Here is a 26,307-nt window from a genome sequence, read left to right as displayed (position 1 = left end):
CTACGGTTGGAAATAATTCAAACCTGGACGTAAAATCACTTCTACGGTTGGAATCAAAAGAAAACTGGACGTATAATCGGATTCTACGGTTGGAATTAAAAGAAACCTGGATGTAAAATGAGCTTCTACGATTGGAACTAATCCAAACCTGGACGTAAAACTACATGCGAATAAAATTCTATGGTTGGAATTAATCCAAACTTGGATGTAAAATCACTTCTACGGTTTTTAAGTTTTTATTTTAGTTAAAGGGTAATCTAGACATTTTATATATGTGTTAGGATATCCCATAATCATTTTTTTGGACATTAAGAATCCAAGTGAAGCTCCTCTATTGGAATGTGACGCCCCAATAATAAACTTAATAAAAAAACAGTGACTAATAAGCTAACTAGACAATTATTGGACTGCGTAAAAAAAAAAAAAAATCCTCGTCCGGCTCCCCTAAAATGAAAAAATAAAAATAAAAATGTGATTGTGAAGTCCGAATTTTATATTTGCGGATCCATACTTGAAAAAGTAATAACAATAATGTTTTTAATTTTTTTTGATACGCGAAAGCCAGACTCCTACCCGAACCCAGCCAGTTGGGTTGGCCCCACTGCCAGACCCAACACCGCTAAATCCACTATACAACTAATCTATTAGAAACCTTTACGGCGGCGGCGAACCCCTGACTTCTTTCTTACTGGAATTGATGGGATACCAATGAGCTATGCTGTTGGACCCAAATAATAACAATAATAAGATAAATGATAAGTGTAGCATTCCTCTACTAATAAGAGCGGTCGTGGACGTGGTCGTGGCTTTGTGCCAGTTTTTAAGTGGCTGATTCTGTAACAGCAACTCAGCTGCTCTCCATGCTTACAATATCGGATCACTATGGGCTATCGAATTGAGTCGTCCGTCGGCCCCCACCGCTCGCGGTAATCTAGTAGTAGTATGAATGCTCATCTTCTTCTTCAAATCCTATTGATTGACGACGAAGGTGAACATCAATAAAGTGATTGTCACGGAAGAGACGTCGCCAGGTCCTGCAAACTCGTTTGGAGGGTATCAGAGTTTCAGCCGGTAACCGTGATAGAATATCTACTTCAATTTCTCTAAGAACAAGTTTCTCCATTTGCAGAGCTATCGAAATCAAAATTGCTTACTGAATGCTTCCTCTTCTCACCCATCAACCTCCTATAAATACATTAAATTTTCATCTAATCTATCAAACATGTTTCTACATCTTTTTCTGATTCTCTGAATTGGATCTTTGTTTTCTTCAACAAATTTCTTATACAGTTTTTTTTTGAAATCGTTAATGGCTACTACTAGAAGGACGACTATACTATTTGATGTTTTTCCTCTAAATAAAGTTGCGGCTAATCAACACGAAATCAATAATCAACATCAAACTACTGAGAGTGTATGGAATACAAACAACAACGGTGCAAATTTTACCATTCACTAATACTTCCAATTTTGTTTCAGTCAAATTGGATTCTGCCAGTTACTTGTTGGGGCATGATCAGTTCGAATCGATGCCTTTGACTGCCTTTGTAAAAGTGAATCTTTTCGTCCAAATTTTACTGAAAGATTGTAAAACATTATGTTGGTTTTCCTTTGGCTTGAAAATCTTGTCCAAATACAACACTTACATATTCGCCATCAGTTTTGCGGTGAAAAGTGAAGTAAGGAGTACAGTAGTAGGATACAATGGCTTCAGGAGAGCTGAGCCAGACATTGAAGAGCTACTATAGGGTGAAGGTCGAAACTCGGAAATGGGTGCATCACTGGTTGCAGGACTGCCAGTATTCAGTACAGATGAAGATGAGCTAGAGCTGCAAAGATTTTTAATTAGTAAATTGTTACTTTGTTCGACAAAGCTAGGCATACCAACTGAGCATGTTATTACCTTGAGGGCGTTGTTGCTGCTAGTGATGAAGATGATGGGTAAACACAAGAACCAGTACCTGTTGATATTTGTGACATCAAAATAGACATTTAAGACCTCGTACACTAGATTTTCGGTATTATTGATTTATGGAATAAGTTTGACTCTTACTTGGGTTTCTGTTTACTATTATTGCAGTTCCTTCAAAGTCACAACTGGATGGTGATTGATACTCATGATAGTAGTTGTTAAACGCGTACGACGCGTGGTGCTGTAGGCTATTTGGATAATAGCAAGTACCATTCTGTTCGATAGCTGAGCAGTCGGCACCTGGGATCCCACACACATAATCTAGTGCAGATTGAAGAGCACTTTCCACCAGTCCTGTTCTAGCCACACACCATATCTGCTCCAAAGAGTCCAAACCAGGTGGAGGACTAGATGTTCCCGGGTTCGCAGAGGGTGTCGTATAGGGTGTGGCAATGGGCATCGCCACTGGAGTGCTTCCAGCTGGTGGGACTGGATAAGTCGTTGTAGGATTAGTTATCGGCGTTGTGAATGGCGCCGTAGTTGGATTGGTTTTCAGATCAGTGGCGGAGGTTATGGAAACCTTTGTCTTTTCTTTATAAGTGTAGCCTACCAGAGAACCTGAAATTTGGCAGAAGAAAACGAAAAATTAGAAGTTGTTCATGAATATCTTTTTGAACCAAAACGAAGACGAAAAAGAACTTGGTAAATTACCTGAAGAACATAACGTGAGATTACAAAGGAGTAACAGAAAGAACATGTAAGCTCTCTTGTTTTCCATTAAAACCTGGAACTGGAAGTTTATGAACATATAAAAATCTACTTGCTTTTCTCTAAGTTTTAAGTACATTTATAAGGAAGTGGATGATACAAAGACATCATCCACCACTAATAATAGAGCTTCAGAGGTTACTTTGTCGCTAAGGATATGGAGTTTGAAATTTTGGACGATGCATGGGAAACAAATCCAATTAACTTCTCTTTTCAAAAGAAAAATATTTAACAAAAAAGTATCTGAAAATGGGCATTATTAGGTAGGTGCTTTAGAATGCACTAAGAAGTGTCAGTGTTATTATTGCTACAGGGTTCAACAACATAAAGACTGCATACCCAAAGCTACTTAAAAAGATTCAGACAAAGTTCCATCAAATCTCGACTGTCTCGAAACCTTTATCAATCGATGCCTTGACTGCATCCAGAACCAATTGTGTCTTCCTACTAATTATTGGCCATTTTTTTCTGGCTTCGAACCAGCTTCCTTAATACTTGTGACCAAGCTCGAGAACTCCTTAACCATTCGAGCTTCTTGTGGGAGATCAGTTGGAACAGTGTGCTCACTGGGCACTGGAACCCATCCGGTCACAAGTTCTTCAAAACCTGACTTTGAGGCAACTGTAAAGGAAGCAGAGGTTTCTTGGAAAGGAATGACAAAATCGTGAAGATGCAGAGTTCCTTTTGTTCCTAGTGCAGTGACATCCATGGTGAGATTAGTCAGGAAGGAAGCTTGGAAGGTGGCCACTTTACCATCTTCCCATTGTAAAGATGCGCCGGATGCGAGGATTACTCCTGAGTCATTAAAAATGGGTCCACCAAGTGCAGTAACTGTTTTTGGCAACTCATAGTTGGCCGCCCACAAGATGGACCTGATGCAGTACCATCCAACATCACCTAGTGCTCCAAGTGCATCAAGATCCGGCTTCACTCGAATGTCATTCTTGAGAAAATCATCCTCGGCAGTAAATGTGAAGATGCTGTGCACCTGCAACCAAATATATACAGGAAAATGGGTTATTTGTCCAAATATTTTTAAAACATGGTTCAAATGGACGAGTAAAATTTAGTATGGGTGAAATGGACACCAAAGAAATAGCAAGGATGAAACTGGATTTATCCCGACTTAAACTTAAAAAATCGTAAGGATGAAACTGGATGCATCCTAATATAAATTAAAAATAAGAAAAAGTATTTGAAAATGGATAGGATGGAACTGTTTACATCCTGATTATTTTTACATTTTTGTCAATTTAAACAGTATCAAAATCTAAATGTCCTTTCCACACAGGAATTGTTGATTTTGGTCTTTTTAACTAATTTGTGATATTATATAAAGAGAAGTTATATATGTTCCCAGCAATTGTTGAAAATCACAGTGAGTATATCTTTTAACTAGTAATCTGAAGCATACATAGGGATTAAGCATCAACGCAGTAAACATGTAACGCAGTAAAGTGCAGTAGTGATCCTATCTTAGCTATATTCATAACTAATTTGGCATTCGAAATAGAAAAAAATTGTAAGAGCAGAACAATACTTACATATCTCAGTTCACCAAATTTTTGAGAATCATCTAGAAACTCTCTCATTTTCAAAGTCCTTGGATTGTGCATCCACATAGTACCATCCATGAACTGAACATTGTTATCTTCACAAGCTTTTACAATAACATCAAACTCATCCGCATTCAAAGCAACTGGTTTTTCCAACATCAAATGTTTCTTCTTCTCAGCAACTTTCACAGCCCACTCTAAATGTAAACTAGTAGGAAGTGGTACATAAACAGCATCAATTTCTGGGTCATCAAGCAGCTGTTCATAACTTCCATAAACCTTTGATGTTGATGGGAACCCATTTGTTGTAGCATAGTTCTTGGCCTTTTCGACCGAACGACTAGCTACAGCACAAAGATCCGAGTTAGGTGCTAGCGTAATTGCTCTGGCTAATTTTCTCCCGATCTCGGCACAACCGAGAATTCCGAACTTAACTTTAGAGCTTTCTACTGCCATGTTTGAGTGAAGATTGGGCGCAGCGATGAATGACATGTTATGAAACGAGCGAAGAAGGGATATACGGAACGGTCTTTATTTTTCTTCTTCTTTTGGTGTTGAAGTAGTAAGAGCCATATCGATCATTTCTTGTTTTTATTGACGAAAATAACACAATTTTACCATCTGCATTACCATTTTCGTGCAAGAGTAAAAACGTCAAGTAGTAGGAGTAGTTGGGAGTGAATAATTTGTTTTTGAATATAAGAAGTAGGTAAATCTTTATAATTTGATATGGCCCGTTCCATTATCAATATCAACAAACCATGTTAGGTGAGATGATGGCAAAGATATATTTTTCTTTTTCCTCCATAAAAGAAAACAAACCTATATAAACAACACACACAGTCGAATGAGGTTGAGTTTCATGCGTCACGGATAACGAAACGAAACCAACCCATCAATGACGATGTATATCTTCACCTAAAACAAACTCTTGTGTAAGGCCTTGCAACGGGTCATTGACATCAACTCAGTGAAAATCCCCTACTTCGACTTGGGAGAGATTGAAATTACGAGACGGCAAAACTTGCATTTACTCCAGCACCGTTTATCTCTGTCCCTTGAAATTACGGGTTTTGGGCTCGCACATGGTCCCTCCGACTACTTCCATTTTTAGCGTGCCAAACGCTTCAAGTACACTCCCATTTTTAGTGTGCCAAAGAGATCCTTGCTATTTTCAGTGGCCCTTAAAAGAAGAACCCGAAGTTTTAGGACCAGTCTGATTGAGGACCACGATCCACCTCCGGTAACTACTAACGAGAACAAAATGGTGCCTATGAAACACCAACAGACAGCACAACATCAGCCCTGCCCAGAATTTGTGTTCTAAACTCACATGGAGAATTATAACTGAATAAAATACTATTCATTGCATTTCAGATTATCAGGTTAGAGTTCTTCGATTCCTGTATAGGGTGCAAGCTTTACTTTCATTTTGATTTCCGGGTATAATAAGATAAACTTGTAATTACTTCATACTGCTCTCAACGTGTTTGTGTTTTTGTCACTGTGAATGCTTTCACTGTTGCATTATATGTTTTGTTATTACATTTGCTGTGGTTTACCGAAAGGGCCAGTAGAATTATATAACCATAAATCTCAACTCATGAATTTTCAACTTTTCGGCAATCTCAATTTTGCATAGGAATCTGTCTATCTATCTTTGGGGATAGGAAACGATCCACAGCGATGTCGAACTGTGGGTATCTGGTTACTAATGGCGTCATTTCACAAACATCTGATGTTCCTCCTGTGGCCTCATTCCTTGAGGCTCATCCAGGTAATGCAATCATAAGGTACCATTTTCTTTTCCCTGTTGGATAGATTTGCGTTTCAGTTCTTTTACTAATCCAATTTCTCGTTTGATTGAAAACAAAAAAATGAACAAAACTAGGCGCGTATACAACTTCTCGTACACATGGCACAGCTTCCCGCGTCTTATTTTGGGAAAGACACTTACGGAGACTTGTTGAATCAGCAAGAATTTTAGCTGAAACAAAACCAGAGTACTTATTTGGTACAGAAAATGCTAGGATTTCTTCTTATTCAGCTTCACCCTCGTCTTGGGATTCTACAGTTCGGCCTGTGGTTAATGATTCGCTGAGGAATGTGCTTCCAGTGGCATTGGAAGGGAGGAATGTGGGGGAAGAGTTAGCTATCACCTCTCTTGTAAGTGGGAATGTAAATATTAGGGAAGAAAACAGAGAGAAAGAAAGGATTTTTCATCCCTTTGATGTTTACTTGCACATTGGAGTCTATGTTCCACCTGTGTTTGGCACCAAAGAAAGTAGTGCACATTTAGCTGTTGTTGGACCAGGAAGGGACACTGCAGACGCTAAGTTCTCACAGTGGGTAAGGTGAGGTATTGTTTTGAATCGTTAGTGCTTCTTGTACTTGAGTGGAATTGTTGATTTCGGCAATTTTATAATTTTCTGTAGAAAGGCTTAGAAAGTCTTTGGAGAATATGAGGCCTCCGTCAACGAACGAGCTCATGTTATCAAATGATGGTGATCATATACTTGAGGGCTGTTTGACTAATTTCTTTGTCGTTCGCCGTAAAGTGAGTATTATACACTTATACTATTATATGGATACCTTCATGTGCCCAAGTATTTAGCTCTTTTAATTGATGAGGCTAAACATGGTTTTGTCGGGAAACCGAGGTTACGTTAATCTCGAACCGACATGTTTCCATAGAAGTCAATCCCATGAAACATCCTACTTTAGATAACTTAGCTCGAATCCATCTCTTACATCTTTAGATTAGCATGATCGAATAATACTAGCACGAATATATGATCAATACGATAATAGACAGTCACACACGACACAAAGATTACGTGGTTCACCTTTGTAGGCTACATCCACGGCTAAAACCACCCCGAGAATCTTCATTATCATAACAAGTTATTACATCAATACACATCACATAATCAACTAGTTATGTAACCCACTAGCGCTAAACATTAGAAACAACAAGACATATTATGAAGAGTTTACCTCTTCTTTTGTTCTTCTTCTTCCATAAACCTTTACCGCCATGGTTGCTTTGACTTTAGACAAGAACATGAAGAACATCATGATTTCTAGCTTCTCCCACATGAACCCTAAAAAACCTAGATTTCTCCCATACCCGTTTTCACTACAAGTCACTGTTCTCACATGAATTTTGACTCATCACTAACCATTGTAGGACACAACGGTTCTGACCCGAATACTCTCATAAAGAGAGAGGATTCTACTAGAGAATGAATTTCTACTCACAATATAAGCCTTTTATATAGTAGACAAATCCTTGCTTCCCAAGTCTTCTAGAACTTCTAAGAATGGTCTAACACCTTGATTAGGAAACCCTAAACTTGGAAAACACTCCCAAACGTCATACAAGTTTCCTAATCCTAGTAAACCTTGTAGACATTTCAAACCCGAAACTGACCTTTAGCCACGGTTTTGACAGCATTAGATCACTGTTTTCTGCTGCAAAACTGTTACCTAAAGTCTGTTTTCAGCCATATAATTTTGTATACGAAACAAAATCCCAGCAGGTTTCACTTTGTTAAAAAGGAGGTGAATCAAGATGGGACATTGCTCAATATGTGCAACGTCTTTTTTTCTTCTTGTTGCTGTTATGTTTAGACTTTAGCACTCTACAAAGGCTAGCTCTGTCATGTAATACAGTTGTTTTGCCAAAGTGAGTTGCTCAAGAGCTCCCAGTTCTCGACATCTAGGGGAGTAAATCGGTGCATAAGCTATCATATAGCAAATTATAGTGACAGTTCATCTTGTTCAGGAAAATAGTGATGTGCTGAGGAAACACCCATTAGATCTTGACAATGAGTATTCTTTTGAAGTACAAACTGCTTCTATCAAAGATGGTGTGCTTCCTGGAGTTATACGCCAAGTAGTTGTTGAGTAAGTCTTACTGAACCCCAATCCAGATAGGTTTGGGCCTTTATTTCCCAACTACCCCTACTTTAAACTCCTTACGTGTAAATTACATCAATAATGTTAATGATCTGTGTGGCATTTTGCGTTTATATGCTACTGGGAAGCGTGTGCCTGGAAATGGGAATATCAGTCAGTGAAGTTGCAGCTTCCTGGTCTGAGCGTGAACTTTGGGAAGAAGCCTTCATTACAAGTAAGTTTTTTTTTTTTCAAATTTATATTCATAATTTTTTTTCCAGCCAGACAGAGCCCCCATGTTCAGTATTGTAGATTGTTTTGTTGCTAACTAGTTACGAAGTGGGCAAGGGAAGAAAAAAATTAGCCATGGAAACAAGTTTCTTCACTTCATAAACAAAGATTTGATTTGGACTGTCCACAAGCATTTTAAGAACCTACTTGATTTTGATGTATTTGTTATTATCGAAACCATGTGCAACAATGTGATGTGATCGCAACTAATCCTTCATATTGTTATCTATTTCTGAAAGAGGTCCTGTGGAAAAGAATTGTAAGATCATATTCTATGGACCCAATATCAATTTTGTAAATTAAGGAAATCCATATTCTGTTGCAGATAGCTTGAGACTAGTGCAGAATGTGGAAACTATTCGTGTCCCCAGTCCTTGGGAAGACTTTCAACATAAAACCTGGAAAGATGTAGCATGGAATGAGAAACGATTCAAGGTACTTGTCGCGTCTCTTTTGTTGACATGAGAAGGTTTGAGTAGCACTAAACTGAACTAATTCTTTGCTAATATTGAAAATCAGGAGGGTCCCGGGAGAATCACAGCAGCCATTCAGGTAAAACCACGTTCTACAGAGTAGTTGTATAAATTAGTTTTTTTAGCTTAAGGCTGTATTGTCTGCAGAGGGAGGTGATGAAGAGATCAAGCCTGGAAGGATACCCTGTATGATTATATAAGATGAAATGCATCAACCAGAGTTCAGGTTGCGCTTGCCCAATCCAATGATCGACTAGCATCTTACGGCTTTCCGGTACTTTAAAAATCTAGTAAAATTTCTTAGTCCAATAAAAGATTCAGTTATGATACATCCACCAAATGTGGACACCGAGTTGTGCACCGAGAGGGGATCTGACGGCCTCAAGGTCACCCTCTCTGCATTGGGATAGGGGTGGGGCATGAGTGAGCCCCACCATCCTCTCACATGGTGCACGTGCATTTCCTTTGGTCAATATGTCATTTTCGTAAAAGATTGGATTGAACTGTCTGCCAACTTGTTTGTACACTATTATGTACCTGATTTAGACATGTTCATATTTTCTGAGGATTAAGCGCTCCATCAGTGAGTTGATGAACGATTAAATAGGTCTTATGGTTGGTAATAGTGGCACCACCATTAACAGGTGGTGCTGCACCATTGGAAGATAAAGTTCCTTAAATCAGCATGTTACAAGGTAGAGTTTCTTGTGTTTGAAATATAATCACGTAATAATTGGGGATTCAGAACCAGTATATGATTTATTTTATCCTTTTTTTATCGACAAAACGATATTTATATATTATATAAAAAGAAAGAAAATTACAGTCGATAAAAGGAACATACAAGTAACAAGTCTCAAGCCCCATAGTTAGAAAGTACTACAATTCACTCACCTCACTATTTGCTCCCATTTAACCACAAGATCTTCAAACCTGAAGCCTTCCAATATGCGAGAAGGAGGCGACCAGTATAGTATGCTAGCCTTCAGTTTTCATCTCCTTCGCATTCGCTTGGAACATCCTTTGATTTCTCTCGTTCCATATTCCCAATAAACAGCGAAAGGGAGAATGCTCCAAGTGAAATTCCCTTTGGTTGAAGACCATTTTCACATCCTCACCTTGCACCCCAAGAACCCCATACCATAGCTGTTGCACAAAGTCCGCCATATTTTTACTGCCTCCTTGCAGTGCAAAAAAAGATGATTAATTGATTCTAATTCTTGCTTACACATATTGCACCTGTTATCAAGAGTTATCCCTCTTCGCTGCAAACTGTCTTGAGTTAGTATCGAATTGTGGTGTACCAACCAAATGAAAAAGCTCATTTTGGATGGTACCTCAGGTGCCGTAAAAGTTCTCTCTCCTGATTCACCTTGTAGAGTTTTATTACATAACTTAACAGTGAACAAGCCATCCAACTATGCTTCCACTTCCTTGTGTCTTCCATTATTGATGAATTATAGTTTTATAGTTCTCCAATAACGGAATTTGTTCAACTTTATCTCTCTCTCTCTCACAGCTCCTTCTAAATTCTAGGTCTCAACAAGTATTTCCCTCTATATATAGAGTAAATGTTCACAGTATGGTCTTTCTTTCTTGAGACTAGGCCGGGGCCAATAATCACGTGAAGGGGTGCAAAAATTTGTTATGGGTGCAACCAAAAGCTTTAAGGGGTGCAAAAATGCAAAAACCGACTTGTTTGTGAAAAGAAAAATTCTTATAGGGCCTGAAACGGGCTTTGGAGCCAGCTGAGCAGGAGTGCAACTGCACACTTGCAATGGGCTGGCTCCTCCCTGCTTGAGACGCTATAAAGGTTAGGGAAAGTTACCTGCAGAGAGCATCATCCCCTTGATAGGATTCTTACATTGTTGTAATATCAAAACCTAGTGCCATCACATTACGAGGTACTACTTATAGTATTTGTGCATGGTGTAAACCGATGCCCATTGGCCATACAAGGGGATGAATTTGCAGATTGGAAAAAAATCTTCATTCTTAAAACATCAGATTTCCCTTCGACTGTTGTACGAGAAAGTTGGTATTTCTCTTGACATCCATAGTGTGAGATAATACCTCTTCAAATAGTAGTATTATTCTATGTTGGTTAACATACACAAATGATAATGATAATGGTGGTGTTCTGCGTTGGTTAACAAACACAATTAGTAATAGTATTGGTGTTTTCTTTGTTGATCAACAGACAAAATTAGTAATGATGGTACTCTGCGTTGGTTAATAAACACAAAAGGTAATAGTAATATTGTTCTATGTTGGTTAACAAACACAAATGTAATGGTTTTGGTATTGATTTGTTTTAGTATCGTTGTTCAACTGATTTTTAAAAGGTGTTTAGAATTGGTTTAAAGTATTGAAATTTGTTTAGAACCGGTTTTTAAGAATTTTTTTAGTACCAAATCCTTAAAGGTATTGAAATGTCTCAGGTACTGAGAATTATTGAAATGTTTCGAAGTATTAAGGTATTGAGATATTAATATGGATAGAATGTTGGAAAAAAAAGTATTAGATGAGTTACCTAAAGTGTTGATATATAAAAAAAAAAGACTCTATCCAATTGCCTTGTCACCAGAGAGACATTTAAACCATCTTTCTTTGTAGCATCTTTGCAGGACCTTTCTTTTGAGCAGCTTACAGTGAAGTTTCTAAAGGTCATGGGGAATTTTAGCTTCAGGAAGTTGTCTTGCAATTAAATGTGTCAATTGCAGTGACGATAGAACTCCAAGATTAACATGTAAAATTCTTTTGGATGTTCAATATCAAAAAATATCCTAAAAGTTTATTTTATCCCCGAAACAAAGTGACCTTCAAAATGGGTATAACCAATGGAGCCTTAACATTCTTGCAATAACAGAAGCATTAACAATTTGGTGTCTCTAGTTAATCCAACAGAAACACTAATACACCTAATAAAGACAAGCTTCTTGAAAATAAACTAAAATTCAAATTCCACCACAAATAGTGGTTTTCCTGACTTAAAACCTCTGTAAGTAATCCAAAACATTCATAATCTTTTGATCGTCCTTGTAATCCAAACTGTATTCAAATCCCACTTTTCAAATCAAACCATATTGAAAAAATTATCTGTAGAAATATAGAAAGAAATCATCCATCGAAATAAACTCGATTAGCCACTTCCTCAGGCTTCTAATATGAAAATCATCATCCACTTCCTCACATTTATCCTTATTATGATCGACAGTAAACAATCTTGACAGAGATTATGTTGTTGTCTCTCCCAGTGATAACGAACCCAAAAAACACCTCCAGCTGCACTATTCTACCAACCTCCTTTATGCAAAGGCTTAGTCAGATCATTTTCAACTCTAACAGTAATCGTATATATTCCCAAATCCTGGTCTACAATTTTCTGGCTCTACAAATATATTCTTACCTAGATCTTCTAAAGCCTCATGAACAATCATTTTTTATTGATGTTCTAGAATGAGATTTTTAAACTGCACATTCCACTCTTGGTGATTTAAAATCCAGTCCTTGATTGCAATTGAATAGTTATATTACATGTTTGTGGCTCGGAGTTAATGTCTTGTGTATTCATGAAAATGAAGATTAAGCTTTTAAGTTCATACCGGCTAGTTTCGGCTAATAATGTTGAACATAGTCCTTGTACACGGTTCGGTTACGGTCGCACCTAACCAGAGTGTATATCTTGTTTATGTAAATCATATTCAAAGTTTCATCTAACGGTGAATATTGATTGCTTGGTTCCAAAGCTATCCTAGCTTAAACCTAAAGCAACATATGCTTTGAATGTCTATAAAATGAGAACTCCAAGCAACTGGGATCTTTGAATCCTGACACTAATTTTTGGTGTGTCCTACTTGTATCCAGAGTCGTCATCTCCAGAACCCCTTTTATGGTTTTGCGACTATAAAGACTTCATTAGGATTTGTGAAGCCAGGTCCAGTTATCTTTCCTTGATAACTCGAGTATCCTGATCTTGATTGTTTGTAGAGTTTACTCCAACGATCAAGATAGATAGTGATCATCAAAGTTCTATTCGTCTCAGACTTTGTTGATTCCACAAGTTTTATACTTGTGAAGTGAATAATAATCTAGGCTTCACTTCGGATTGCATAAGTCCATATTTTGAGCATAAAAACACTTTTGTCAAATTGCTATCTATTTCCATCACCTTGATCATTTGTTTGATTTTGATCATATGTTTGATCATAATCAGGAAATCAATTATATAGGCTTAATATGTGGGAGGCAGATTTGGTTTAAAGTCTTCAATTGAGTTGAAGCAACTCTTAGTTGGTGTAACGTCAACTAAGGGAATCAATTGCGTGAAGTCCTGCTGGGATTCAAGAGGCGTAAGGAGCGCGACTGTACCTTAATCGTTGGGATACCTTTTAGGGCTCAACTACACTCCAGTCCGAAGTTAATTGGTAGTGGGCTAGTGTCTGTAGCGGCTTAATACAATTTGGTTTTCAATCTGGACTAGGTCCCGGAGTTTTTCTGCATTTACGATTTCCTCATTAACAAAACTTCTGGTGTCTGTGTTATTTCTTTTTCCGTATTATATTGTTTATCTTTATAGTTGAAATATCACAGGTTGTGCGTTGATCAATCATAGTAGAGAAAACCGACCTAGTTTGTTGGATGCAACTTAATTGATTCTTGGACATTAGTATTTGGTACCATCCAAGTTATATCTTTGTGATTAGGTTCACGGATTCAGTTCTGTAAACTTTCTAAGCACAAGAGATAGAGATATAACTCTTAATACTATTCCTTGATTGAGTTTTACTCTCGGAGTTGTATTGAGTTTCTCCATACAGATTTCCTTAGAAAAAAAGTGGTAGTATATTTTGGTACCCCCATGTTTTTAATAAGTTGTGTATTTAGCATAACATATTAATTTCGGTTTAGGCTTTTACTATTGACACGTAACAGCTAAAATCGGTTTCAACCTTTCTCTGGTAAAGGTTGTTTTTGTTGTTGTTCTTTTTTTTTGCAGTGGAATAACAACTAACAGGGGGAGAGTTCTTATTGAACTGGTGCTTAATAATAAATCTTTGTGGGGAGAGTGATTGTGGAAAACAAGGGAAGAAACATGCTTTTAATCTTTCCTGATATGAAAACTAAGTTAATTCCGATCTTAGTTTGTCATGTCAAAGCGTAAGGTACGTTTTTTTTAGTTGATCGTTTATCCTGTTAAGAAAAGCTTGATTTTATTGCCTATTCTTTTTTTTTCTTAACGAAATACGATGCAATTGTTTATTTCAGTTATGTTGTACGGATTGATTGTGTGATTCAATTGTTTCCGGTTAAGAAAAACTGTGTCAATTCTAATTCGATTTGATTGGTATCAATTGTTTTTTCTTAAGGAAAAAGGGATCATTTTTTTTAGTCTCTTTGATTCCTGATAAGAGTAACTAAGTTAATTCTGATCTTAGTTCAGGCTTGCCAAATACATAGGATTCGATTATTCAAGTCTAGTCGATTCCTTAATAAGAAAAACTAGTTAATTAACCTAGATTTTTTCTTGTATAAAAGAAGGTCTAAGTTATTCTATGAATAATTAGAAACTGATACGAGAAATTGAGTTAATTTTGATATCTTTTGGGTTTTACCGAATAAAGCGATTATACATACATAATCAGTTCGGTTTGTAACTAAGTTATCTTGGTTTATAAATCAGACTAAGGGAAAATTACTTCGGGAAATTGTTTCCTTAATAACATACTAAAACAATATTATTTAGGTATTTTCGGTTTTAATATTGGTTATCTAAAATAGTATGTGAAACCTTCGTGCTTAACTCTTATAGTACCACATCGCCTAGGGAATCCTAGGTCCCACGCTTAATAATGCATGGGCAATCCTAACCTTGCAAGACGGTTTTCGAGGTTAGTTAGGCCCAAGGATTCCTAACATGGATACAAGTCATACTGATTTGTAAGATCCTTTCGGTTTGCTCTTATGTTTTTTTGTCATTTTTGTGACAAAAGAGGGAGAAATATATGGAGTAAACAACTGATTCATGATCACTAGGAATGGATATATGTGCTTAAATCGTTATATCCAACGAAATAGTAAAGCATAGACTACGGGGGAGAAATATATCATCTTTTTATATAGTACTTCATACTACAAAAGGGGAATAGGAAAGATGTTCGGATTGAATATATACCTAGATTTCCTTTATGGAAAGTAAAGGTTTTGTTATTCAAATGTCAACAACGTCATTTATTTTTGAATATGTACAGGGTATTGTGCTGTTGAAACTTGGAATCAAGCGTATGAAGAATGAGTTATTTTGTAATTCGTTTATCTCCATATGTATTAGAGTTTTATCACTAAAATTGACAAAGAGGGACATTGTTAGAGCATTGTACTATAATATTTCAAAATTCTTATACTAAGAAAATAAGTTAATGAATGGAACAAAGCAAACTTATAACGGGTGTTATCAAGAATGTAGAAGTATTAGGACTACTAAATCCGTTGTAGGATAAGGCTTCACTTATTTTCTAACACAAAGGGCTCATTTAACTCATATATAATAGCAAAGCTAGCTAGTATATGGAAGATGTGACTTTTAAAATTTATCAAAGAACTATCAAATTATATGTTTGTTCTCAACCTAGAAGGTATAAATCCTAAGTACTAATTAACCATACAAGATATAAATAATCATAAAATATCATAAACCATATATCACCAAGGTTATTAATGGAGTATTGTTCTAGAATTCAACTATGAAGTATACATGGCATAAGACATGAAAAACTCATAAAACAATCAACCCAATTTTGAGAAACACAAACATGAAGTTAAGCATTTATTTTTGAAATCATTGTTTAAGAACACAAGCAATATGACCTACAAGTTCATCCTCCACCCTAACAATGGATTTATCTAGACATGGTTTTCTTAAAATCCATACAAAATGATAAAAAGACACGAATAAGCTAAGTATGGAAAGCAAAGACAAATAGCTAAAAACCTAGTTTCTTCCCTCACATCTGCAGATACACATTCATCCACTACCAACACCATTTTTCTTCGTAGTTGTTCACTTTTCTTCATTGAAATTAGTCCATGAACTAGACGTCCGAGCTAAAAAAATCAGTAAACATCCACCATTAACAACCAATACCCATTGTATACTCTAGAAAACAATCACTACTTCTTTTGCAAAGATCTGCAGTAATCACTGTCTCCATCAACAACCTTTGGTTTATTCAATTTCGAAAGAAGTGATCGAACCCCATCTGCGGATTAATAAGAACACAACTTGAAAAATAAGTGAGAATTTCTTCTATGTTTTGTAAGGAAAAGAATATACTTTGGATGCTTTAAAATGTCTCATAAAGAAATGTGGTAGTGGTGAGGACACCTCCCACTCATTTCTCTCATGAGTGCTTTTCGAAAACTCTATTTAGGCTCCTAGTTTAGTCGTTTATCCTTCGGGTGATAGAATTTCTTGTAATTCCTATAAATGACTTAAAACAATTATTCATAGGTTAACCATAAAATGTAAAAGAAAGTACATAATTTATATTATTGTTCCATAATTAAGTATAATATTGTATGGTAATTTTCTCTACTTTTTATAATAATAATGAAATAAATCGTCAAGAATAGTTTGTGACAATGTGAAATTTGACTTATAAGGATATTACAATGTATTTAATCGGCTTAATAATTACGGATTTTTATAGTACATGTATGTATACTTTATATTCATGGGAAAAAACTACATGCATCACACATGCAAATATCACATTTATCGCACTTGTAGAAAATATATATATAAATTTAAAGTTCTAGAAATAAACAGATACAAGTACACAGACACCTTTTACAACCTATATGTTTAAGAAATAGTAATAAAAATAATTTATAACATATATTTTTTATATAAGTCATTAAAGGATAAACTATTATTTTATAATGCAGTCATCAAACCCAACGTCGGAACCCATATTTGATGTTATGGTAGTCCAAATCATGTCATTCCATCAACTGTTATGGATGAGCTTGAGGTAACTTCTTCTTTGTATGGTTGTAGTTGGATGGCCTAAGATGACTTAAACTCTTTTTCGCATAGTGGTGATAAGGTTGGAGAGTAAATCCACTTATCTTTCTCAAAATCATGAGTTAACTGCAGTGTTTGATAAATGTGGTTTGGTTGACTTGACTACTTATGGTCCAGGAGTTCATTCGAAAGTTGAGCAAGTACCCGGACTGTTAATTGTTAATCAAAAAGATACCTATGCTTGAAAATTTATTGCATCTACATTGTCTCCATAATCCCAGTCGCACTTTGGTACATGTGTCTCTCATTCAATGAAATACAAGTTCTTTCTGTTGTGTCTCTCTACTTGTGCTTTGGCTTGGTAATAAATTATTTTAACAGCTTTATTTGAAGAAAATATTCCTACATGGGTTTTTCTTCTCACTCTTTTCTTCAGGGTTGAGAATATTCAAATAATATGTTTTAAGGTTTTACATCTTATAAAAATTACATTTCTCGTACGTTGATTCAAAAAAATGAAGAAGGAAGTCAAATTTTATAATTGAAGAAAGATGAAAGAGCAATTGGAACTAATACAAATCCAAAAAAAATTCCTCTATCTTGGATTGAATGGAAAGACAAAGCCAGCGCAAAAATAATGAGTTGAGAAAAATGTTGCATTTTATACACGTAAACTCAAAAAAGTCTAGACACTTCGTGATAAGTCGAAATTCAATTTCTGAGACTAAATTATAAACTAGATAAACTCATCTTTAATATAATTTTTTTTAAAAATGCTTTTTAATCACAAAAATATGTTTCATGGCTTTACATCTTATAAAAATTGCATTTCTACGTACGTTGATTCAAAAAATGAAGAAGCAAGTCAAATTTTACAATTGAAGAAGGATGAAAAACCAAGTGGAACTAATCCAAATCCTAAAAAAATTCCTATATCTTGAATTAAATGGAAATACAAATCCAACACAAAAACAATGAGTTCAGAAAAATGTTACATTTTATATACGTTCACTCAAAAAAGTCTACGGACTTCTTTTTATAAGTTGAAATTCGATTTCCGAGAATAAATTATAAATTATATAAACTCATCTTTAATATAATAAGTTTGAAAAATGTGTTCTAGTCACAAATAATATGTTTTAAGGCTTTATATCTCATTAGAATTTCATTTCTACGTACGTTGATTCAAAAAATGAAGACGGAGGTCAAATTTTACAATTGAACTAGGTAATCCCAGTAACAACAAGAAAAACAATACACAACCAAAAACATTACCTAGATGTAGTATTTTACCAACTAACTTGCAAGCATAACGACTATCACCATTTTAAACAACCAAAAACACATCCTAATACTCAAATAACAAGTTTAAATGGTGCTCAAGTTCCAGAATTAATTTGTTTACAAAATGTCTATTGTATTCAACCATCGAAATTAACCCAGTAAGAACAAGTATGTAAGAAGTAATTGTATCAACATAGAAATCATAAGCACCATCAAAACAAGAGTATTTATCCATAAGTTCAATATCTTTCCCACGATAAGATACTTTACCAGTAAAGTTGAAACAAGAGTAATAAGATTTCTCACTAGCCAGTTGACGTCTTATAACATTTTTTCTCCTGGAAAACACAATATCCAATTGAAGTGTTTTACTAAACGCTTGCCAACCAGTATTAGAAGGACGTCCTTTAGTTAAAATACCAACAATATATTTAATAAACAATCAATCTGATTGGTATATATGCTTGTTAACCACCTCAAAAACAAATTTTCCATCGTAATCAACCATTAAAATAATTGGCTCATTATAAATGCTTTTAATACAATAAGGATAGCTCTCAATAACTACAAACACTTTAGCACAATCAAATAGCATTTGAGAATAATCAAGAAAAAAAGGTAAGCAATCCTTACCCATTAGCTTGTTGTGACTAATGACCAGGTCCTTCAAGCTTTGGAGCTTCTCATAAAATACCTCAACCATTTTAACATGATTCTTCTTGTCAAAATATTTCACATTATTGTTTATGAAATCATCCACTTCTCCAATTTTATACTGAAGTTTCTTGAAGTGCATTTGATTTTGCGACTTCGATAAATGGATAACCTACACCAGTAGTTAAATCCTACTCATTGTTAAAAAAAAAACACACGAAGGAATCAACTCAAATTCTAGAGAATCATGTTCTTCTTCATCGATGGCGGAATTTTTGTAGTACCCTCAATGAACATGACCGATCTCAATTTCTTCACTGCCTTGTTTATGAGCTTTTAGAATTTCTGAAGATATTACTTTCGAGTTGGAAAAATCTGTCTAATTCCTTCTTTGCTTTACCTTCCCTCTTAATAGCTTTCAGTTGTGATGGTGTGTAGCTTTTTCAATCTCTACCATAGAAAGATCTATAGTGATAGGAACCGTTCTGATACTAATTGTCATGTACTTGATGCATAATGACAAGATTGGATGATGAAATCAGTGGTAACCTCTCTGAATCCGTAGATTTAAAGCCCCTCTATTTTAGGAACTAGCCTAAATCAAACAATCGATTAGTTTTGATTAAATATTTTGATAAGGGTTTCATTACAATAAATATAAATCTAGGGTAAGACAACACTCCTATTAATGCACAAAGTGGTTGTACAATCCCGCTATTACAATTGATAAAGACAACTACTAAAATCTAAGTACTAACTATAATGCTAACACTAATTAGTAACACTCCTTCAATAGAGAAAAAGAAAGAAAACGGAAAAAAAGCTAACGTGTGTGTGAGGCAAAAAAAAAACTTTCTTTTTCCAAAAACCCATAGCGACCCTGAAATCGCCCTTCTTAGATCGGATCATTTGGAGTCGATATGAGAAGATCAATCACCACCACAACCTTCTTATCACCTGATTTCTCTAGTTAGTACCCTTTAAAAAAATATATTTTATTTTCAGATTATAGAACTCTATTTTAGGTTTGTTCTTGATTTTTTGGGGGTTTTGAGGGATCCGTGGTTTGTGAGTACAAATATGTTTTACGGGATAAGAACCTGAAGCATAACATCTTAATCAACAATCATCTATGATCAAATCCAAGCTTTATCAACATCTTTACTTCTTTCACCATCTCCCCCAAATCAATGCAAATCTGCTAGTTTTTCTGATTTTGGTGATCATATTAAGTTGATTCTATCTGTTTTAGATTAATTTGTCTGTGAAATGCTAGGGGGTTTAAGAGATTGTTTTACTCTTTGATATCTTTTTGTTTCTGTTATTAGGTATAAATTCAGTGCTAGTTTAAGGTGGTTCTTATTCCTTTTTCTTAGGTTTGGACTATTTTATGGTAATCTCTATTTTCAATACTAGATTCAAAGGGTTGTTTCAAGATTTGAAGCTCTGTCATCCAGACTATTTGATTCTTTCTAAAGATGCATCTCTTTGGATTGTTTTTTATGTATTAATGTTTGTTTCACTCTCTGGTGATGTTACGAAGATATGGAGCAACCCTTATTTCAACAAGTTAATCCACTAGCAGCAACAAGCATAGCAATGACTCAAGCTTTGGAAAACAAGAAAACTTCAACTCGTTCATCAATATCCCAATCAAGTTCATCAATTATTGTAATTGTTACCACATATCCAAAGCCGAGACACCCAGATTCGTTCTGATTCAGACTCTTAAAGATCGATTCAAATTACCAGTTCTATTCAAGACCCTATGGATACTACTACTATTTAAGATACTTTGATTATTGTTTGGATACTGTTACCACTACTTGGATCACTTCTATCGTGATTGCATGAGGCAATCTAAATTTAAGAAACTCCAATTCATGTAATTTACATGTTCTGATGAACATTAGGTTGGATGTGATCCAGCCATTGCCTAGTGCTTTTGTACATAATGGTCTTGATTTCAAAACCAGTTTGTCCCTAGTTGTTTGTTCATGTCCTCTGTGAGAGAGAAAAGGTCCTCTGATGCTGTTTTTAGGTCTTAAGGAATAGATTTGATAGGCAGTATTTGGTGGAGATACTACAACTTGAATGATTTGTGTAAACTTGAAAATTTCTTGTAAGGTTTCCGATTTTCTAAACTGGCTTTATCAATATATATCCTGAGGGTAGCCTCTTTTCCGTTTTTTTTTAAATCACTCCTTCATAATGTTAGGCACGGCCTATAAGCAAAAGCTATAAAAACAATTACGAGGCAGATTTGAAAGTACATTGCTAATTTTGTGTCACTTAGAAAGTGTTTGGATTCCAAAAACAGAAGTCAGAAATAAAAACAATTTTCTTCATAAAAACTTTGCTTTTAACAATTATTCTGAAATTTTGTACCCAAATTGACTTCTGACTTTTTCGTTTCTGAAAATTCAAAAAGTAACTTCAGTATCCAAACAGGCTATAAACAAAAGCTAACGCCATCCGTCATATTTTAGATCACCGGTCAAAAATATTTGATAGTGATTCTGAGTCATAACATAAATTTGATAAACATCGTCATTAGTAAGGGAAGAGTTTTATGCTTTAAAAAAGGAAACCTCATATAGGGGATGCACCCATGATTCTAATATATATTTAGTTGGTTAGAGGTGTCCTGAAGGTATAGTAAATGTCTAATTTACCATTTCATCGGAAAAAGAAAACAATTCTCTAATACTAATCATCATTACAACAACCTAAAATCAATCATCATCAACAAAAACTTAAAATCAATCATCATAAAACCTTCCATCAATTAAACCATTAAAACCAATCATTATCAACAACCCTTCCATCAATTAAACCTAAAAAATCAAAAAATCAAAAAAAACAAAAAACCCTATTTCTCTAATATTAATCAATAACAACCTAGAATAGGTTAGAATCATCAAAAAATGAATAATAGGGTTCTAGATGGAGTTACGGATGGTTGTTTTTCATTAACCAACGTAACTAATGATTTCTGAGAGTGTTACAGTTGTTCATGGACCCGAAACCAATCGTAACTTTCAAAAATGTCCTGTTACGGTTGTTTTTTTGATAAGCACGTATGTCCGGCGCTTTTTTACCCATAATTACATTAACTGTGACTCATTTTTTTCACTAATGAACTTGTTTTTATATCTTTGTAAGTAGTTTTGGAGAAATAAGCTTTTACGAAGAAATTGGCTCTAAAAGTGGCATTTAAACCTCCGGAGAAAAGTACTAAAGGCACCCCAACTTTAGCTAAAAGTACCCCCAAAATGTGTTAAAAACCGCCCAGAAGAAGTGTTGAAAACACCCTAAAAATATGTTAAAAACACCCACAGAAATTACTAAGGGGGAGTGGTTTTCATTGTGAGATGAAGTATTGACTAAGGGGGAGTGATACATATCACCGTAGTATTATTGTCAATGTTGTGATACAATTGAACTTTGATGTTGTGTAATAATACTATGACACTGTATAACAATAATTGAGAACATATGTTTTCTTATTGTTATGGCTACGGATCTTCAAAAATAATGATGCTGAGTTGAAAACCTTCGGAATCACTGGAGTACTTGGAGTGACGAAGAATTCAAGGAATGTTGAAGAACCAAGGAAATCAAGCATGTTGGATGAGAAGCTACAAAATTTATTTATTTTGTAATCCATATGTATTGATAGTTTTGTCACTAAAACTGACAAAGGGGGAGATTGGTAGAGCAGTGCTCCGTCGAACTCGCAAGCGTTGCTATCTCAAACTTGTTTGTCAAGTTTAGGGGATCAAAACTATAAATATTGATTTATAGTCTATTTATACCTTTTCTCGTATTAGGATATAATGTGTAGCTGAGCTTTAGACTTCCGGCGTTTATCGATTGAAGACGAAGATCTACTGAGGAGAGCTTGGAGGAACTTCATCAAAAAAAGGTATGTGGAGACTAAAAATTATCTATCACTCAGAAGTTTATTCTATTTTATCTCCTAATGAGACTAATTCGTATAGCTATATAGACTTTACATTATACACATTTGATATTTCGAGCTGAGGTTAACTCGCTTATATCTTTCTCGAAATATGTGTTGGAAAGATTTTTGCTTTAGATATGTTCATCATTATTCTTGACGAGTTTAGTTGGAAACAATTTATTTGTTGGAATCTAAATAATGAGTCAAAAGATGATCATGTGAATATTTCCTTGAAACATCTTACATGATTCGTGTGAGACAACCATTTGATGTAGACTCAGAATGTTTCGTATTGATCATTCGATCACTTGAAAATTACTTATAAGCTAATAGTTTGTGTGAGACAGCTATTATTGTCTTCTAAGGATGTTTCAATGATTGAAATGAGAGTTTAGAACAAATAACCATTGTCTGGATATAACACAGTATGCATACTAGTATGCAAACTGTTGTAGTATGATTCAGCTCCGAGAACCAAATTTGCGTACTAGTATGCGAACGATTTTAACTGTCAAAGTTCGGGAACCAAGTTTGCATACAAGTATGTGAACTGTTTGACCTGAGTTAGGTCTGGTACGACAGTATGCATACCCGTTTGCGAACTGTCGGACGTGACCATAGTCCGGAACTTAAGTTTGCGTACCCGTTTGCAAACTAAGTTGGTTTAAGTTCTAAAATCGGCTAAGTATGATTTCATACTCATGAACAAATACATATATATATATATATATATATATATATTAAGGAATGCAATCTTTGCAAACCATGGCTAAATTTTTCATGAACTGATTCTTTATCAATCCGATTATGTTTCAATTGTGTCTTGTATACTTCTATGAGAATATAAACAATTGAACAACTCTGTGAGTAACACAATTAGATTCATTTGATCTAGAAGTGTTAGATGAATATGGTTAATAAAAAAGTGTTCATATGGCTAACCTCGGTCAACCATTATTGAGCCAACTCAATATACACGTTTAGGTACGGTTACCCATATCTAAATGAAGGTATATTTCATTTGTGTGTAACAAGATAAGACCATCTACCGGTGGAGAGATATTGCTTTCGTAAGCAAACTTAGCTTGAATCTTAAATCAGGATTTCATCTAACGGTGAATATAGATTGCTTTGTTTCAAAGCTATCAACCCCTGATTTGAAGACTATATAAAGGAGAACTCTAGCAACTGGAAAACCCTAATCCTCACACCTCCTGTGTGATACTAGTTGCGTACTAGAGTTGATTCTCCTTTAACCTAGGATTTTCCTAAAACCATTATAGGTAAACAACTTGAAGACTTTATTGGGATTCTGAAACCAGATCCAACTATTTTCTCTGTAGTTGCGTGTTCTGACCTTACTTGTTCTATCGTATTGAGTACTATCTTCTCTAATATTTTCTCGAGATTTATCTCCGATATGTAAGATATAAAAAGTAATCACAAAGCTCTTCGTCTCATTCTTTGTGATTCCATAATAACTTTTTCTAATACCATATAGTTAAGTTATTATGAGGTGGTTGATATTTCTAGGATGTTCTTCGGGAATATAAGACCGGAGTATCAATTGGTTCATGTTCACATTGATTTATCAAAAGACAGAACAACTCATCGTAGGTATTTCTGTGGGAGACAGATTTTTCTATCAGAATAGACTTTTATGTGGGAGACAGATTTTTTTATAAAGTCTTCGAATTTGGGTCGTAGCAACTCTTAGTTGGGGTGAGATCAACTAAGGGAATCAGGTGCATAGAGTCCTGCTGTGATTCAGATACGTAAGGAACGCGACTGTACCTTAATCGCTGTGACAATTAGTTAGGGCTCAACCATATTCCAGTCTAAAGTTAACTTGTAGTGGGCTAATGTCTATAGAGGCTTAATACAGTGTGGTGTTCAAATTTGGACTAGGTCCCGGGATTTTTCTGCATTTTCGGTTTCCTCGTTAACAAATCTTCTGGTGTCTATGTTATTTCTTTTCCGCATTATATTTTTTTTATATATTTGAAATATCACAGGTTGTGCGTAGTTCAATAAATTGGTAAATCCAACCTTTGGTTGTTAATTGAAATTGATTGACACTTGAACATTAACCGTTCAAGTTGTTTCTCATAATAATCAGGCTCACGGATTCCTATCTGTTTGATTTGTTGATTACATTGAGAAACAGAGATATAACTCTTGGATATATTTCCTTGATTGAGTCTGACTGTCTAGTTGATTCTCTTGGAATTATATTGGAGTTAGTCCATACATATTTCCGAACGAAATATTGGGTGTGGTTGTTAGACCCCCGCTTTATTAATTGGATCAGAGCAGGCAAACACGTTAAAGACCTTATTAGTCAATGTTTGTAGAAATCTGACTCTATGGACAATAAAGTCTCTATAAACGCTTCACCATAATTAGATATACTCAACTCCGAGTGTGTTCTAGAAACCATTGATGAGGTTGAGTGCCTTGATCTAGAAAAAGTCATCAAAAATCTATGTCGAGAGAAACATCGATTGATAAGGAAAAATGATGGTCTTCATTTTGAAATTTATATCAATAACTTTGATCTTGGAGAACGTTCTGAAGACCTAGTTAATCTCCAGAAGAAGTTGGATGAACAAATACGGATCAATTCTGGTCTTGTTGCAGAAATTACAAAAAATAAGTATTTGAAATCTATCAAAGTATCTTCAATGGATTTGAAAAAATCTTTTAATCCTTCCCTGAAGAATTGTCGTAAGTCAGGAGATAAACGAGGTTTAGGATTTGTGAAACCTGATGTGACTCAGAACTTCTCAGATGAGTTTAAAAATGTAGGTACATGTATGTTTTGTGGTTCTCATGATCATTTTCAACATACATGTACACCTTTCAAGAAAAGTTTAAAGGTTGCTAGTTATCTTCACAAGAAAGATGAACAACTGTTTACTACTCTAAAAAGGTATACAAATCTAACAAGAAAACCCAAACGGGATAGTAGTGTTAGTATGAGAGATTTTGCTCTAAAATCAACATCACTCTTTCAATGGTTCCTCGATATTGGATGTAGTCAACGCATGACTGGATATCTTTCGTGGTTTTTAAGTTGAAGAAATTTTGAAGGAGGTCCAGTAACATTCGGAGATGGGAGCTGATTGACACAATTTTGTGTCTAAATTTTCCCCAGTGTCTGTATTGTTAGTGCTTGATTTTATAGTTATTATGGTGTTTTTATGTTTTTTTAGGTGTTTTTTGAGAAGTACACTTGTGTGGAAAAAGTAGCTCGAAAAGTGCTTTTCGGACACCGGGAGAAAAATAACTAAAGGCACCCTCATTTCGGATAAGAGGCACCTCGGTTGGGCACCTTCTATTTGCACCCCCGGTTTGGTTAGGGGGAGGTCACCTTCTTCACCTTTGAATTTGGAAATTGGCGGGAAAACTTGGTGTTTTAATGGAAGACTTAGGGTTCGAGTTTTGATGCTCTTCCGGTGACACTCAATGGCTGT

At 35.2% G+C, this 26,307-nt stretch overlaps 2 protein-coding genes and 1 pseudogene across 2 annotated transcripts; 1 reads left to right on the top strand and 2 right to left on the bottom strand.

Moving 5' to 3' along the window:
- Window positions 1-1,103: 1,103 nt before the first annotated feature.
- LOC113334621 (A-agglutinin anchorage subunit-like) lies at window positions 1,104-2,759 on the bottom strand. The gene is made up of 5 exons (XM_026580834.1): window positions 2,624-2,759; window positions 2,183-2,530; window positions 1,904-1,961; window positions 1,647-1,829; window positions 1,104-1,185 (listed from the first exon to the last, which is right to left on the bottom strand). The coding sequence occupies exons 1-5, from the start codon at window positions 2,757-2,759 to the stop codon at window positions 1,104-1,106; spliced, it is 807 nt and encodes a 268-aa protein (XP_026436619.1).
- On the bottom strand, window positions 1,377-4,908 carry LOC113334912 (annotated as a pseudogene).
- Window positions 4,909-5,099: 191 nt separating this feature from the next.
- Window positions 5,100-9,480, top strand: LOC113334421. Its single transcript, XM_026580678.1, has 9 exons — window positions 5,100-5,621; window positions 5,879-6,013; window positions 6,128-6,590; window positions 6,676-6,793; window positions 8,024-8,145; window positions 8,286-8,371; window positions 8,753-8,862; window positions 8,947-8,979; window positions 9,048-9,480. Exons 2-9 carry the CDS (start codon window positions 5,923-5,925, stop codon window positions 9,090-9,092), a joined length of 1,068 nt encoding a protein of 355 aa, XP_026436463.1. The 5' UTR covers window positions 5,100-5,621; window positions 5,879-5,922; the 3' UTR covers window positions 9,093-9,480.
- The last annotated feature ends 16,827 nt before the right edge of the window (window positions 9,481-26,307 follow it).

This window comes from Papaver somniferum, unplaced genomic scaffold (assembly GCF_003573695.1).
Source record: "Papaver somniferum cultivar HN1 unplaced genomic scaffold, ASM357369v1 unplaced-scaffold_137, whole genome shotgun sequence".
In the NCBI taxonomy this organism is placed as follows: domain Eukaryota; kingdom Viridiplantae; phylum Streptophyta; class Magnoliopsida; order Ranunculales; family Papaveraceae; genus Papaver; species Papaver somniferum.
Note: the sequence above shows the minus strand (reverse complement) of the source record. Positions and strands in the feature narration are given on the sequence as shown.

What these genes read in the sequence shown, in the direction of transcription:
- LOC113334621 (XM_026580834.1), bottom strand. Translation starts at nt 2,759, where the DNA reads ATGTACTTAAAACTTAGAGAAAAGCAAGTAGATTTTTATATGTTCATA. An exon ending in CTCAGCTATCGAACAGAATG is followed by an intron (nt 1,962 to 2,182) that starts GTACTTGCTATT and finishes AAATATCAACAG; the next exon opens with GTACTGGTTCTTGTGTTTAC. An exon ending in GCAGCAACAACGCCCTCAAG is followed by an intron (nt 1,830 to 1,903) that starts GTAATAACATGC and finishes AAATCTTTGCAG; the next exon opens with CTCTAGCTCATCTTCATCTG.
- LOC113334421 (XM_026580678.1), top strand. Translation starts at nt 5,923, where the DNA reads ATGTCGAACTGTGGGTATCTGGTTACTAATGGCGTCATTTCACAAACA. An exon ending in ATTCCTTGAGGCTCATCCAG is followed by an intron (nt 6,014 to 6,127) that starts GTAATGCAATCA and finishes GAACAAAACTAG; the next exon opens with GCGCGTATACAACTTCTCGT. An exon ending in GGAATGAGAAACGATTCAAG is followed by an intron (nt 8,863 to 8,946) that starts GTACTTGTCGCG and finishes ATTGAAAATCAG; the next exon opens with GAGGGTCCCGGGAGAATCAC.